General features: G+C 39.0%; 1 protein-coding gene across 2 annotated transcripts in view; it reads left to right on the forward strand.

Moving 5' to 3' along the window:
- The window catches only part of ZSWIM5 (zinc finger SWIM-type containing 5), a 281381-nt gene that overhangs the window by 201149 nt on the left and 62982 nt on the right, over window positions 1-17250 (forward strand). For both annotated transcript variants that reach the window (XM_023589595.3, XM_071217489.1), the window contains one exon: window positions 193-549. In XM_023589595.3, the coding sequence (XP_023445363.2) occupies window positions 193-549 (357 nt within the window). The remainder of the gene's footprint in view (window positions 1-192; window positions 550-17250) is intronic.

Raw genomic sequence — 17250 nt, forward strand, 5'->3', positions numbered from 1 at the left:
ATGTACAAACAAATTTTATGTATAAATTCTAGAAATTCATGGACTCCAGAAAGGACATTAAGTCCTACAGGATCCATAAACCAGACCAAGTCAAATTGCATCTTCCTATCAAAGAAACCCTTTTTCAGATGAAGAGGGACCAGCTACAAAAATTTATTGAATCTCTAAACTGTTTCTTCTTTGTTTCCTTAGGCTTCCATCTGAGTGGCACCGTAACTGAGCCAGCCACCGCTTCTGAACCATCAATGACTTACAAAGTTGCAATCAGTTTTGATCGATGCAAAATCACTTCAGTGACATGTGGCTGTGGGAACAAGGACATATTCTACTGTGCTCATGTGGTAGCACTCTCACTCTACAGGATCCGTAAACCAGACCAAGTAAAATTGCGTCTTCCCATCTCAGAAACCCTTTTCCAGATGAATAGGGACCAGCTACAAAAGTTTATTCAATATTTAATCACGGCACACCACACCGAAGTTCTCCCTACTGCACAGAAACTGGCAGATGAGATTCTGTCCTCCAACTCAGAAATAAACCAAGTGCACGGTAATTGTTGAACATTTTTGTTGCTAAAAATCTGCTTTGTTGTTATATTGCATGTGTAGAAGTTAGGATATGTTTGAAATTATAATCACTTAACTTTAATCATTCGTTCTATCTAAACAACTATGTATTGAACTCTTGGTTTCATAAAGCAATCCAATTGTCTACCTCATAAAGATTTTGATGAAAAGGACAGAGAGTGTTAGAATTATATATTAATCTAGTTTATGGATTTTATTTGTCCATACAATCCCTGTCCCTAGGAGTCTAAAATATTCAAGAGCAAGAGAAAGAACAAAATAGCTTATGTCATTCAATGAAATGAGAAAGATATGAGAATTCCCTTGAGATTTCAGGATCCTCCATGGCTTCAGGGTTGTCTTCAGGAGTATTTGTTAGCATTTTACTTACGAGTTACATTATGGGATGCATGGATGGAGAAATAGATTATGTTCATTCATTCAGTTACAAGTATTTATTATCTACTATACGCAAGGAACTTTGCCTAGTCTGTTCAAGGAAATGTGCTGGTTGTTGAGGCATTAAAAAAGACATGGTTCCAGCTTTCAAGTAGTTTGTAATCTAGTATAAAAGAAAAACAAATCTAGATAAATGCTTGCTTTTATAATGAAGCCAGGCTGTAAAAACTTAATCTTAGAGAACCATTGAAGGATTTGGAGAAGAGGAGTTAAATGAGCCAATTTTTCGTTTTGTTTATTAAGACCTACTAAGTGTCAAGCATCTTGCAAGTGACTATATATGTGCTAATTCATTTAGTTTTCAAAACTACCCTGTGAGGTAGGTGTTATAATCATTCCCATTTTACATGTAAGTAAATTATTTATGACCCAGGTTCATCTGACTTCAGAATTCTATACTACTTCTCTATTTTTGGAAGATAACTTTTTTTAAGGAGGATAACTTTTACTACCTCTCTGATTTAGGAAAATAATTTGATATTACTGTGAAAAAGGCAATAAAGTTGTGTGTCCTGTGAAATATAGTAACTCATGGGCCATATGGTCTTTTTTTCCCAGTTGTCAACAGAGTCAATCAGATCCGACAGACAACCTCATCACTCCTCAGAAACAAGGATAATCAGACAGACAGACTTTCTAGAGCTCTTGCTAAATATCAGAAATAATAATCTATTGCTTTATACCTAAATTTGAAGTGTTTACATGATGACAGCATTCTCTATTTGAGTGATGCTATCAAAGAACAGCTCCTCTTATCTCTTCTTAGCCCACATGAAGAGGCTGTCATACTTCTCTGGCCTCCTTAAATTTAGACCTCTTGAGGACTTGGGTTTTGTCCCATTCTCCAGATCTATACCACAAGAAAGAATTACAGTTTTCTACCCCCAGCAACTGGGCCATGGCTTGCTATCCTACATCATTCCCACTAGCCCTTTCTGAGAATCTCTTGTCTTTTCTTGATCTGACCACCTCAGTTCAAAGCCTGCATTGTACCTTTTTCACCACCACTGTCAACGAAACAACCCTGTTCCCTCTTTACACCACCACTGTGCTGAAGAAAGCTTCATTCTTTATTATTCCTCCCATCCCAGTATCTTATTATTTGCCTGAAATTAGACTGAAATTTCCATATTGAACTTGAGAAGTGATTGTAAACCTTCTCCAAGAATTACTACTACTGTACCTATATTTATCTCACATTTATATTAGCTTTCTACCACAAATTCGTTAGCATTTCATAGGCCCTTCATAATCTGTTTTTTTGATATCCAGTGCTGTTTTAGGCAATGGTACTGAAAGTGAGGGGAAAATTGAAAATTGTAGAGGTAAAATAGACTTGGCTTAATATCCAGATATGTGTTGGAAGAGTGAGAAGTGACGAAGAGGAAGATGTGAGAAAACTGAATTCCAAAATGTCTAGCTAGGATGACATTGATGGATTTAATGATAATGTTGCCATTCACTTAGGGAACACACATGAGGATTGAATGGGGAGGAAGAAGAATTTAATTTAAATTTGAGGTGTTTGCAGGACATTTAGGTAACGATTTCTGATTGACAGTGGATATATAGACCTGGAACTGAGGAAGAAAGTCAGAAGTTTGGAGTCAGTAGCATAAAGCGATAATATTTGAAGGCATGTTTCTGTTCCCTGCTGAATCTTTAGACACTTGTAAATCTTTCTTCTCCTTTCTTCCTAACTCCACTCCTCATCAAAACAGACTTAGAGGGGAGTGGATGTAGCTCAGATGGTTGAGCACCTGCTTACAATGTATGAGGTCGTGGGTTTGATCTCTGGTTCTTCCTAAAACAAAACGAAAACAAACAAAAAAGCCAACTGTATTAGTCAGCCAAAGGGGTGCTGATGCAAAGTACCAGAAATCTGTTGGCTTTTATCAAAGGTATTTATTTGGGGTAAAAGCTTACAGTTACAAGGCCCTAAAGAGTCCAACTCAAGGCTGCTTTCTCACCAAAGTCAGCTGCCATCTGTTGAAGCAAAATGTAGTCAATATCTGCCTGGTCTCTCTTTCCTTTTTCCTCGTAAGGCTCTGTGAGCTCAGCTTCTTCCAATCCCAGCTGTAGGATGGCATAGGGCTCATCTCTCAGGGCTTCCTATATCAGTCTGGCATAGGGCTTGTTTCTTTCCAGGCTTTCTCAGCTGCTCAGATGCAAACTATCAGGCAAATGGCTCAGCTCTCTCCGGGGCCCCAGGATCAAACATGACAGAGATCTTTCCTCTTCCACATGTCTTCTTGCATGAGTATCCATTTATATCAGCCCACCAGGGGACAGGGACTCAAGCTGAGTCACAACCTACTGACATGGTCAAATCAAACCCCTAATCTTGGCAGGTAATTTAATCAACACATGACAGTGGAGTCTAATGCATTCAAAGGGTATCATACCCAGAGGAATAGATTAGTTTACAAACATAATCTCTCTTTTTGGGATTCAAAAATAATCTCAAACTGCCACACTCTCATTGGGAAGTGAATGTAGCTCAGTGGTTGAGCGCCTGCTTCCATGTACAAGGTCTTGGGTTCAATCCCTGGTAAACTCCTAAAAACAAAAACAAACAACAACAACAGAAAAAAAACTAACTTAGGCAGCAGGAATGAGATTTCTAAACTGTTTGCTGTCTGCTTTTCATCTCAGGAATGGATCCAGGCCTTGCTCTGCTCTTCATCTCCATGAAAACTTTTCTCATTGTAGTTCCTGTATGTCTTTATAACTAGCCTTTTCCTGATCCTCTTTAGATTGGTGATTCCGTTTGGACTATCTTTTTAGCTCTTCCTCCAGCACTGCTCCATGCCCTGTTGGTGATTTGTTCTGGTGACTCCACACCCGCAGATTCTCTGGGATACAGCATCCTGGCCAGGGTTTCGGTTCTTGCTTATCCATAGAGAGAGACTGGATACCAAGAGAAAAGTAAAATAACTAGGAATCAGACCAGGAACCATGTCTTACTAATTTCTGTGTCCACAATACCTAATATGCTACCTGGAAAATAAGTCATCTGTAAATGTTTGTTGATTGAATATATTCATGTATATACATATATAAAACAGGAAGTCAATAAAGGAATTACACAAAGTGGAATGAGAAAAATTAGCAAATTATCATCAAAGTCAGTGTAGAATAGTTTCAAAAAGTGAGCAGTCAATGGTAATGAATATTGTGAAAGATACAGACCAGAACAAACAAGCAAACAAAAGGCATAAGTCAATCTGGGGGAGATAGAAACTATGCACAGAGAAAAAAAACTTTTAAAAATTATTATTCGTATCATCATAGAAATAAAAAAGACATTAGAGGGAAGCGGACTTGGCCCAGTGGTTAGGGCGTCCGTCTACCAAATGGGAGGTCCGTGGTTCAAACCCGGGGGCCTCCTTGACCCATGGGGAGCTGGCCCATGTGCAGTACTGATGCGCGCAAGGAGTGCCGTGCCATGAGCGGTGTCCCCACGCAGGGGAGCCCCACGCTCAAGGAGTGCACCCTGTGAGGAGAGCGGCCCAGCACAAAAGAAAGTTTAGCCTGCCCAGGAATGGCACCACACACATGTAGAGCTGACACAACAAGATGATGCAACAAAAAGAAACACAGATTCCCATGTCGCTGACAACAGAAGTGGACAAAGAACACGCAGCAAATAGACACAGAGTACAGACAACTGGGGCGGGGGGGAGAAGGGGAGAGAAATAAATAAATAAATAAATCTTAAAAAGAAAAAAAGACATTAAAACCATGGAATAACTTGATAGTATACAAATAAATTCAGAGAACAGAAAAAGCGCATGGATATTATAAAAATTGATGGTGGCAAAATGGAAAAAAAACTCAGTTGGAGTTTCCTTCCTATAGGAAGAAAAAATATAAGAAATTTAAGAGAGTCAGTCCTAGAAGTCCAGTTTTCCAATTTTTAAATAATAGAGGTTCTAGAAATAGAGAACAGAATAAACAGAGGTAAGGAATTCATCAATGAAATAATTGAAGAAAATGTTCTAGAACAAAAGTTTCCAAAGTGAAAGATGCCACTCCATACCCAGAAATGAGAAAAGAATCTTTTCAATAAATGGTGCTGATCAATTTTATAGTCATGTAGGGGAAAAATTGAAACTCAATTCCTGTCTTATATCATTAAAAAGTCAGTTTCAGATGGATTGCAGATAGAAGTGTGAAAAGTAAAACAATAAAGCTTATAGGAGATAATAATCTTCATGCCCTTGAGTTAGGGAAAGATTTCTTAAGTAGGAAAAGACTGATAAATTGGACTACATTAAAAATTAAGAACTTCTCAAAAAGAAAAAAAAGAACTTCTTTGTATCAGAAGCCACTATTAAGAGTCTGAAAAGGCAAGCAACTAGTGGGAGAAGATATTTATAACATGTATAACTGATAGAGGGCTTGTGTGCTAAATATATAAAGAGCCCCTACAAATAGTAAAATGGACTAGAGACTCAGAGAACTTGACAAAAAAGGATATTCAAATAACTAATAAAGATATTTTAAAATGCTTTAGCTCATTAGAAATCAGAGAAATGCAAATTAGAACCATAATGAGATCCTATTACATACCCATTAGAATGGCTAAATATTTTTAAACTATCAATATCAAGTATTGGTGAAGATATTGAGCAACTGAAACTCATATATGGGAGTATAAATTGTTACAATCACTTTGGAAAACTGTTTGGCTTTATCTAACTGAAGTTGAGCTTTTACATACTTTATGACCCAGGAATTCTTCTAGATATCCTCCCAATGGAAATGAGCAGTATACTTTGTAGTAGCCTAAAATGGAAGCAATCCAAATGCCCAGCAGCAGTAGAATGGCTAAATAAATCACTATACATTCATATAATGGATATACATCATGAAAATAAAATTAAGTACTGCTAAACACAATAACATGAATGAATCTTATAGATATAATGTTGAATGAATGAAACCAGACACAAAAGAGTAAATATTGTATGATTCCCTTTATGTATGTAAAGTTCAGAAACAATTCCCTGATCTCAGAAGTCAGCATAGTGGTTACTGTCAAAAAAACATTGCACCAGGCAGATAAGATTGATTTTATTTCAGACTAAGGCAGTAGGGAAGAGAGAACTCAGACGGTTATTACCTTTGGGATGCAGGAAGGAGATAGTGTTTGTGGGAGGCATAAAGGGAGGCTTCCTGAATGCTGGTAGTATTCTATATCTTGACCTCAATGATAGTTGCAAAGTTATAATCACTTTATAATAATTCATCAAGCTGTACAGTTATGATTTGTGACTTTTCAGAGTTTTTACATTTCAGTTTTTAGAAGTTTACTTTAAAAAGCTGTTGTATTTTTTTGGGACTTTGGAGTTGTCCTAAATGATATTGCAGGGTCAGATGCTGGACATTATATATCCTGCCATAACCCACTGAATGTACCAGGGGAGACTGTGAACTGCCGAGTAAACTATTATCCACGTGGTGCAGCAGTGCTCCAAAATGTGTTCACCAAGTGCGAGGAGTGTGCCACAATAGTGGGGAAGGTTGTTAGTATGGGAGGAGGGGGGTGGGGGGATGGGGGGTATAGAGAAACCTCTTATGTTTTTTTATAATGTAAACTTTTTTGTAATGTTATGTATCTTCAAAAAAATACAATTTACAAAAATGATGGGAGTGGGGGGGTGGGTTGGGGGTTATATGGGAACCTCTTATGTTTTTTTAATGTAACATTCTATGTGATCTATTAACTTTAAAAATTTTTTAAATAAAATAAAGACTAAGTCTAGGGAAGCGGACTTGGCCCAGTGGACAGGGCGTCCGTCTACCACATGGAAGGTCCGCGGTTCAAACACCGGGCCTCCTTGACCCGTGTGGAGCTGGCCCACGCGCAGTGCTAATGTGCGCAAGGAGTGCCGTGCCACACAGGGGTGTCCTCTGCGTAAGGGAGCCCCATGCGCAAGGAGTGTGCCCTGTAAGGAGAGCTGCCCAGTGCAAAAGAAAGTGCAGCCTGCCCAGGAATGGCACCGCACACACGGAGAGCTGACACAACAAAAAGAAACACAGATTCCCATGCCGCTGACAACAAAAGCGGACCAAAAAAACAAGAACACGCAGCAAATGGACACAGAGAATAGACAACGGGGGGGGGGGGGGGGGGGGGAAGGGAATAAATTTTAAAAAAGACTAAGTCTAAAAAAAAAAGCTGTTGAAAAAAATTAATGAGAATCAGCCTAACTTTGTGCCAAATTAGTTTGAAAGCAAACAATATAGACAAATTTCTAGATATTTCTATAATTTTAAAGAAATTAAAGCAGAAGTTAAAAACCTTTTCACAATGAAACACAATAGGTTAGACAATTTTTTACCACACTTACAAAAAGCACATCATTCTAATCTTATACAAATTATTCCAGAGAGTAAAAACTGTAGGCTATTCTTGGACTCATTATGAGGCTGGTATTAACATAAATATCTGTCTTAGTTTGCCACAGGGCTGCTGATAAAAAGTATCAGAAATAGTTTGACTTTTATAAAGGGATTAATTTGGGGTAAAAGCTTACAGTTCTGAGGCCATGAAATATCCAAATCAAGGCACTATCAGCGATGCTTTCTCACCAACGGCTGTTGATCCTGGTGCCCTGCCACATGAGGATCAGGCAAATGGCAGGGCTTGTCTCTTCAGCCATGGGCTTCTCTGTGGGCCCAGCCCCTCAGAGCTTCTTTCTGTGCCTCTTTTCTCTGCTGGTTCCAGACTCTGGGACTTACCCCAGCCTCTCAGGGCTGTTTACCTGCAGTCCTCTCTCACATTGCAGGATCAATATAATATATATCTCTGTATGTCTCTTTCTCTGTGTCTCTGTTTATATCAGACCCAGCAAGAGGAGGGAGACTTAACCCGAGTCACACCTCACTGATTTAGTCCAATCAAAAACAATCTAATCAAGTAATTAAGTGATCTAAAGTCAATCTAATGCAATCAAAGAGTACCACACCCACAGGAATAGATTAGTTTAACAACATAATCTTTTTTTTTTTTCTTAATTCACCAAATTCAAACTGTCCAATACCAAATTCGGATAAAAACAGGATGAGCAAGGAAAAGTATTGGCCCATTTAACTCCTGAATATAGATGCAAAAGTTATAACAGAATAAAAGCACACCAAATTCAAGAATGGATATTTTTAAAACCTGTGTGGGATTCTCCCAGGAACACAAGGATATAGAAGTATTAGAAAATCTGTAAATGCTGTTCAACATTCAAAGATTGAAGGAGAAAAGACGTGAGCATCCCAATAAATACAGAAAAGCATTTAATAAAATGCAGACAATTAACTATTTAAAATTTTTAAAAGTATATTAGTACACTAGAACTAGAACATTCTCTGAACCTAGTAGTTTCTCTAATTTGGGGGGCTCAGGACCCTATTACACTCTTAAAAGTTACTGAGGATGCCAAAGAGCTTTTGTTTATATGGGTTATATCTACTGATACTTACTAGTAGTATTAGAAATTAAAACAGAATTTTTACATATTTATTTTTAAAATAATAAACCATTACATGTTAATAGCAATTTTATGAAAAATAACTATATTTTTCAAAACAAAAAGAAATAAGAATGTCATATTACATTTTTGTAAAATTTTTTGACTGGTGTATAGAAGACAAATTCTCATACCAACTTCTGCATTCATTCTCTTGTGATACGTTGTTTTGATTGAAATACTTGAGAAACCCAACTGCAAACAGAAATGTAATTGTAAAAGGAGCATTTTAGTAGCCTTTTCAGATAATTGCAGATACTTTTCTCTGATCCTACACCAAAATTTGGCAAGTGGTATTTTGTTAAGAGTTAGACAGATGCAATGTAGAATCTGAAACCATATCAATTACCTTTTTGTACTTTGTCACACTAAAATCCGTCTTGCACTTTGGATGAATATTTTACTATGCATGATTATATAACAACATGCATTGGTCATTTGGAAATATTGGTTCACTGACTTATGCAGACCTTCCAAATGTTGGCACATTTTATTATTAAGTATCAAAATATAACATTTCTTTAATATCACCACTGATCTCATCAAAAAAAGTCTTTAAAAATTGGGAAATAGTCAAGTTCATGGTGACAGATACAGGTTTTCCAATTGTAAGTTTTGCTTGAAATTTCAGATATTTTGTTGACAACAAATACTATCAGTTGATTTCCTTGAAGTGACAGGCTTACTTTATTTCTCAGCAAATGTCTGCCATATCCTCAAGACTAAATAAACATAGTTTGTCAGTTGTTCTCTCAAGTAAAAATACTCCATGAAAAAAATGGCTAGCTCACTCTCCTCAAACAGCCATACAAGTGCTTTTTCTGAGACAACCTTATGTACTTGGGAATGTATATAACAGAAGTGCTTTAAATATATAGCAGAAGTGCTTTATGTGTATTTCTCATTTCATCACACAGAATATTAAAAAGACCTGAACTCAACAAACAAGATTTGTTTTAGGAGGTACCAGAGAATCAACCCAGGACCTCATGCATGAGCTCTACAACTGAGTTACAGCCACTCCCCAATGAGAGTTTTTTGTTTATTTTTGTTAAGTTTGTTTTTAGGAAATACTGGGGATCGAACCCAGGACTTCGAACATGGGAAGCAGGCGCTTAACCACTTTAGCTACATCTACTCCCCTAACAATCGAGATTTAATAAAAGTAGCAATTACTGTTTCATCAAGGACTTTCTTAAATGCAAATGGCACTTTTAACTCTAAATATGCAACATGTAAGAATAGAGTGACTAGCCAAAACAACCTTGAAAAGGAAGAACAAAATCACACTTCCTGATTTCAAAACTTACTAAAGGGAAGAGGATGTGGCACAACCTGTCTACCATATGGAGGGTCTAGGGTTCGATCCCCAGGGCCTCCTGACCCATGTGGTAAGCTGGCCCACACACAGTGCTGCCGTGCAAGGAGTGCCGTGCCACGCAGGGTCAACCCCGCATAGGGGCGTCCCCGTGTAGGGGTGCCCCATGCGCAAAAAGTGTGCCCTGCAAGGAGAGCCGCCCTGCGTGGGAAAAAAAGTGCAGCCCGCCCAGGAGTGGTGCCATGCACACGGAGAGCTGATGCAGCAAGATGATGCAACAAAAAAGAGACGCAGTTTCCCAGTGCTGCTGGATAATGCAAGCGGAGGCAGAAGAACGCATAGGGAATGGACACTGAGAGCAGACAACTGGGGGGGGCGGGGGGGAGGAGAGAGGAGAGAAATAAATTAAAAAATAAAATAAATCTTAAAAAAAAAAAAACTTACTAGAAGGCTACAGTAATCCAAACGGTGTGGCACTGGCCTAAGGATAGACATATAGACCAAGAAATAGAATTGAGTCCAGAGATAAACCCACATTTCTATGTCCAGTTGATTTTTGACAAGGGTGCCAAGTCCACTCAATGCAGAAAGAATAGTCTCTTCAACAAATGGAATTAGTGAAGCTATATATCTATTTGCAAAAGAATGTGCTTGGACTTCTGCCACCTCACACTGTATTCAAAAATGAGCTCAAAATGGATCAATATGTAAGAGCTGAAACCATAAAACTCTTAGAAGAAAACTTGGAAGATGTTGCCAGTGTGGGAAAATGTAGGAGGTATGGGGAGTGGGGCATATGGGAATCCCCTATCAGTCTATGTAACATTTATGTAATCTTAAGTATCTTTTTAAAAATAAAGAAAATTATTTTTAAAAAAGAAAGAAAGTAAACCAAGGGGGAAATCATCAAGGCAATATATTTGGCAATGAAGTCTTAGCTGTGATACCAAAATCACAAGCAACAGAAGAAAAAATAGTTAAGTTGGGCTTCTCAAAATTAAAAACTTTTGTGCATCAAAGAACATTATAAATGGGAAGCAGATGTGGCCCAAGTGATAAGGCCTCTGCCTACCATATGGGATGACCTGGGTTCAATCCCTGAGGCCTCCTGGTAAAAAAGAAGAGAAAGTGTGCCTGTGTGGTGAGTCAGTGCCCACGTGGTGAGACAAGTGCCCACACGGTGAGCCAGGTGCCCACACAGTGAGCCAAGTACCCACGTGGTGAGCTGAGTGCCCACACGAGTTCCTGCATGGCGAGCCGAGTGCCCATGTTGAGTGCTCACGTGGTGAGCCAGTGCCTGCGCAAGTGAGTCATGCAGCAAGACGATGACACAACAAAACAGAGATGAGGAGAGAGTCAAGGTGAAGTGCAGCAGAGGGCAGGAACTGAGGTGCTACAATTGCCAGGAAGCCTCTTTCCACATCAGAGGTCTCCAGATCAAACCCTGGGGAATCCTAGAGAAGAAAGGCGAGAAGACTAAAAGAGAACTAGATACAGAAGATCACACAGCAAATGGACACAGACAGCAAAAACAGCAAGGTGGGGGAGGGGAAGGGAGAGGGGAAAAATCAAGAAAGTGAAGAGATGGCTATAATTTTTTTTTAAAAAGAAAAGTGTCGATGCAGATGTGGAAGGATTGAAACTCACATACATTACTGTTGGGAATGCAAAATGGCACAGTCACTGCATAAAACAGTTTGGTGGTTCTTCAGAAAGATAAATATAGAACTACCATATGATTCAGCAATTCCACTCTTAGTTATAAACCAAAAATTTGAAAACAGGTACTCAAACAGATATTGGCACACCAGTGTTCAGCAATTCCACTCTTAGTTATAAACCAAAAATTTGAAAACAGGTACTCAAACAGATATTGGCACACCAGTGTTCATAGCAGCATTATTCACTGTAGCCAAAAGGTAGGAATATTCCAAGTATCCATCAACAGATAAATGGAAAAACAAAATGTTGTATATGCTTATAATGAATATTATTCAGCCATAAAAGAAAATGAAGTTCTGTTAAATGTTACAACATAAATCAATCTTGAAAACATTATGCTAAGAGAAATAAGCTTAGACACAAAAGGACAAATAATGATTCCATTTATATGAAATAAATAGACTAAACAGATCAATAGAGACATAAATAGATTAGAGATTACCAGGAGCTGAGAGGAAGTTATTGCTAAATAGGTACAGTTTCTGTTTTGGGTGATGAAAAATTTTGGTAATGGATGGTGATATTAGCACAACAGTGTAAATATAATTAATGCCACTGAATTGTACACTTTAAAACGATCAAAATGGCTAATTTTATGTTCTATCTATGTTACCACAATAATTTTTTAAAAAGGAAAAGAATATGGTGACTGCTAGTACAGCTACTGTTTTGATTTATACTAAGGTGCCCATAGTTTCACCCACCATTTCTTTTGCACCGTCAGTGCAAATGTCAATAAAGTTTTTAAAAAAACAAATAACTTGTTAATATTCATGAAAATTGTTTGTTTGTTTGTTTTTTAAAGATTTATTTATTTATTTAAATCCCCTCCCTCGGTTGTCTGTTCTCGGTGTCTATTTGCTGCGTCTTGTTTCTTTGTCCACTTCTGTTGTCCTCAGTGGCACAGAAGTGTGAGTGGCGCCATTCCTGGGCAGGCTGCACTTTCTTCCGCTCTGGGCGGCTCTCCTTACGGGGTGCACTCCTTGCGCGTGGGGCTCCCCTACGCGGGGGACACCCCTGCGTGGCGCGGCACTCCTTGCACGCATCAGCACTGCGCATGGGCCAGCTCCACACGGGTCAAGGAGGCCCGGGGTTTGAACCGCGGACCTTCCATGTGGTAGATGGACGCCCTAACCACTGGGCCAAGTCCGTTTCCCTGAAAATTGTTTTGACCTAACAGCAACCCCAAGAGGGTTTCCAGAAACCCCCACCATGAGAACCATTGCCTTAACCTATAAAAGGTTATCTCCACAAAACCTGAATTATCATACTAATTGGAAAACATTGAAAGCATCTGTTCAAAATCAAGAAACAAGAAAAGGTTGTTCATTATTACCACTTTTTTCATTTTCTCTAGTAGCCAGAGCAATTAGATCATATGTTTGGGCATGCATATATGTGAACATGTGGGGGCAAATACTGGAAAGAAATATACCATGATATTAACAATGGTAATCTTTGCCTGATGGGATTATAGGTGAATTTTTATTTCTTTAACACTTTAGTATATTTTCTACAGTGAGCATTTAGTACTTTTATAATTTTTAAAATGGATGTTAAACAATGAAAGAAAAATTAGTTCCACAGACTTAATAGCTCCCTCAGAACAAGTTTCATTGTACATGCTTAATATCCACTTATAGTCTGAACCTACACAATAGTTTGTTTCATAATTATGAGGCATTCTTCCCATTTTATCTTCATTTGTTGCCATTTCTCATAATCCTGGGGAAAAACTCAATGACTATAACATTAAAATGTCATTTACATTAACTGGGCCGACTTAACTGCTCCTGAGAGTGAGTAGTTTCATGCTCTTATCCCTTTTTATGAAACAGATAATGTTCTAGCTAGTGAGAATTTATAGGGACATTTTAATCTTTTAAAATAAAAAGACTTTTTAAAAAGAAACTTTAGCAAGATGGCAGCAGAGTAAGGAGCTTCAAGAGTCAGCTCATCCTACACTGCAGTTAGTAATTCACCCAGAACTATCTAAAGCACCTATTTGGGAGGCCCAGGAGACTAGAAGAGCATCCTGCAATATCCTTGGAAGAACTGAAGGAGGGGACTGCCCCTCTGCAGTGAAAATTTGTGAATAGAGCACTCCACACCTTGGAGGCTGGTGCACATCCCCTGCTGGTGGCACAAGTTGCCTCAGGGGCTATTCCCTGGCTGGAGTTGGAAGCTTCATTCCCAAAAACAGGAAAGGAAGCAGATACAGCTCAAGCAGGTGAACGCCTGCTTCCCACATATGAGGTCCTGGGTTTGATCCCCAATACCTCCTAAGAACAAACAAAAAAAACAACAAACCAAAAACAGGGGAGGAAGACAGTGGTCAGGCATTGACTTCAGCTACTGATTGGTAAATTCAGCTGGCTAAAGTCTAATCCTAAGAACAGCTGAAGTTTGAACCTGTCCAAGTCAGAGGCTGGTAGACTTCATTTTAACTCTGCCCTCTGAATGAGGGGAAGCAGGGCTGATTGAAAATCACAGTGAGGGTAGGGCCCAGCTTCTTTCCAACTAGGTAAAATTGCAGCCCTAGCCTAGGTTTCAACCCCACCTCTGCCAGGGAGGAAGCTGGGGAACCTGCACTAGCTTCTCTGGGCAACAGTAGTAACTTTCAGTCTGCACAGGCTGGATAGTTGGGCACCTGGGGTTCAATCCCCACCACCACCACCCCCAATAGGATGGGAGGGGGGCTGTGTTTCCTCAGCCTCTCAGGGTAACTGCAGTTGCTTTCAGCCTGCACTGATTGAGTTGTTGGACACCTGTGGCTCCATCTGTGCCCCCAACAGGACAGGCAGGATGGTGGTATTTCCTCAACCTGTTGGACAACTGCAGGTGCTTTTGGCCTATACAGACTAGATTGTTGGGCACTCCTGAGGCTCCATCCTCACCCAGGCAGGGCTGAAGAGGGACTGGTGCTTCAACAGACTACCTGGGCAACTGTGGTCAGTTTTGATATATATGGCTTAGTTTGCTGCCTACACCTGCAGCTCCATCCCCACCCCAGGCAGGGAAGAAAGGAGTGTGAAGCTTCATCAGTCTCTCCAGGCAACTACAGATAGACTTAGCCTGCACAGCTTCGATTACTACACACAGCTAAGGCTGCATCCCTACATCTGGCAAGGGAGAAAGGTGGGAGGAGCTTCACCAGTTCCTTGGGGCAACAGGGGCAGCTTCAGCCTCTAAGGCTTTATAGTACCAACTGCATTCTTGGCTCCTATTCTGCAACCAGCAAGAAAGAAAGGGCAAGAAACAGATGAAAAAAAGCTGAAAAAATTCAGGTTGGCTAAACATGAGCCACTATAATGTCCCAAATTAAGTTGAATCAAGTATCAGAAAGAGTCTGTAGCACAAAGCCAATCAAATAGACTGCACTAGACTAAAGAGAGAAACTGCAACTAGAATATTTAGTAAACCAAAGGTCAAGACACCAACAAAAAAATTGCAATCCATACTAAGAAACAAGAAGATATGGCCCAGTCAAGGGAACAACCTTAAGCCTCCAGATGACATGGAAGAATTGAGACAACCAATCATAGAAATTCAAACAAATCTTCTTAATAAATTCAATGAGATGGCTAAAAAGATTAAGGATATTAAGACAGGGGGTGAGCACAAAGAAGAATTTGAAAATATACATAGAAAAATATCAGATCTTATGGAAATGAAAGGCACAATAAATGAAATTAAAAATACAATGGAGGCATTTAACAGCAGATTTAAGGAGGCAGAAGAAAGGATCAGTGAGCTTGAAGACATGAATTCCAAAAGCAAGCACACAAAAGAACATACTTTATAAAAATGGAAAAAATTGAACAGGGTCTCAGGGAACTGAATGATGGCAAGAGATGTGCAAACGTATGTGTCACGTGTGTCCCAGAAGGAGAAAAGGGAAAGGGGGCAGAAGGAATAAAGAAATAATGGTAGAAAATTTCCCAACCCTATTGAAGGATGTAGATATCCACATCTAAGAAGCACAATGTACCCCTATCTGAATAAATCCAAATAGACCTACTCTGAGACACATACTAATTAGAATATCAAATGCCAAAGATAAAGAGAGAATCCTGAGAACAGCGAGAGAAAAGCAATGCATCACATACAAGGAATGCGCAATAAGATTAAGTGCTGAATTCTATCAGAAACCATGAAACAAGAAGGCAGTAGTATGATATATTTAAGATACTGAAAGAGAAAAACTGTCAGCCAAGAATCTTACATCTGGCAAGATTGTCTTTTGAAATTGGGGTGAGTTTAGAATATTCACAGATAAACAAAAAGTGAGTTTATAAGCAAGAGATCAGCTTTTCAGGACATACTAAAGGGAGTGCTACAGCCTGAAAGGAAAATACAGGAGAGACAGGCTTGGAAGAGAGTCTAGAAATAAAGATTATATCAGTAAAAGTAACTAAAAGTGTAAAAAGAATGGTGAAAATAATAAGTGACAGTTAAAACCCAAAGGTCAAAATGGGTGAAGAATTGCCTTTACAGTAATAACATTGTATGTTAATGGATTAAACTCCCCAATCTAAAGAGACGAACTGACAGAATGGATTAAAAAATATAAGAGTCATCTATATGTTGTCTAAAAGAGACTTACCTTAGACTCAAGGATAGAAATAGATTGAAAGTGAAAGGATGGAAAAAGATATTCTATGCACACAGTAACAACAACAACTATAAAAAAGCTGGAGTAGCTATACTTAGATGAAATAGACTTTAAAAGCAAAACTGTTATTAGAGAAAATGAAGGATATTATATATTAATAAAAGGGGCGATTCACCAGGAAAAAATAAGAATCGTAAATATATATGCACCTAACTAGGAGGCCCCAAATTACATGAGGCAAACGCAGGCAAAACTGAAGGGAGAAATAGACATTGCTACAATGATAGTTGGAGATTAAAATACAACACTCTCAGCACTGGATAGAACATCTGGGCAGAGGATCAATAAAGAAACAGAGAACTGGAGTAATATGATAAATGAACTAAATATAATAAGAACATTGAATCCAAAATGGCAAGATAGACATTCTTCTCAAGTGCTCATGGATCTTTTTCCAGGATAGACCATATGTTGGATCACAAAGCAGATCTTAGATAATTTTTAACAAGATCAAAATTATACAAATCACTTTTTCTGATCATAATGGGATGAAGTTGGAAATCAAGAGGCAGAAAAAGGTAAAATTCACAAATAAACAGAGATTTAACAACACAGTCTTAAATAATCAGTGGGTCAAAGAAGAAATTGCAAGAGAAATCAATAAATATCTTTTACCCTCCCCCTCCCCTTCTCCTCCTTCTCCCCCCACCCTGCTGTTTTTTGCTGTCTGTGTCCATTCACTGTGTGACCTTCTGTATCTATTTTTCTTTTTTTGTTTTGTCTTCTCTTCTCATTTTTGTCCTCTAGGATTCACCAGAATTCGATCCTGGGGATCTTAGATGTGGAGAGAGGTTCCCTGTCACTTGTACCACCTCAGTTCCTAGTTTCTGCTGCGCTTCACCTTGACTCTCCCCTTTGCCTCTCTATTGTTGCATCATCATCTTGCTGCGTGACTCACTTGCATGGGCAGTGGCTCACCATGTGGGCACTCAGCTCACCACGTAGGCACTGGCTCACCACATGGGCACTCGTGCAGACACT

The sequence above is a fragment of the Dasypus novemcinctus genome, chromosome 9 (genome assembly GCF_030445035.2).
Source record: "Dasypus novemcinctus isolate mDasNov1 chromosome 9, mDasNov1.1.hap2, whole genome shotgun sequence".
Lineage (NCBI taxonomy): Eukaryota > Metazoa > Chordata > Mammalia > Cingulata > Dasypodidae > Dasypus > Dasypus novemcinctus.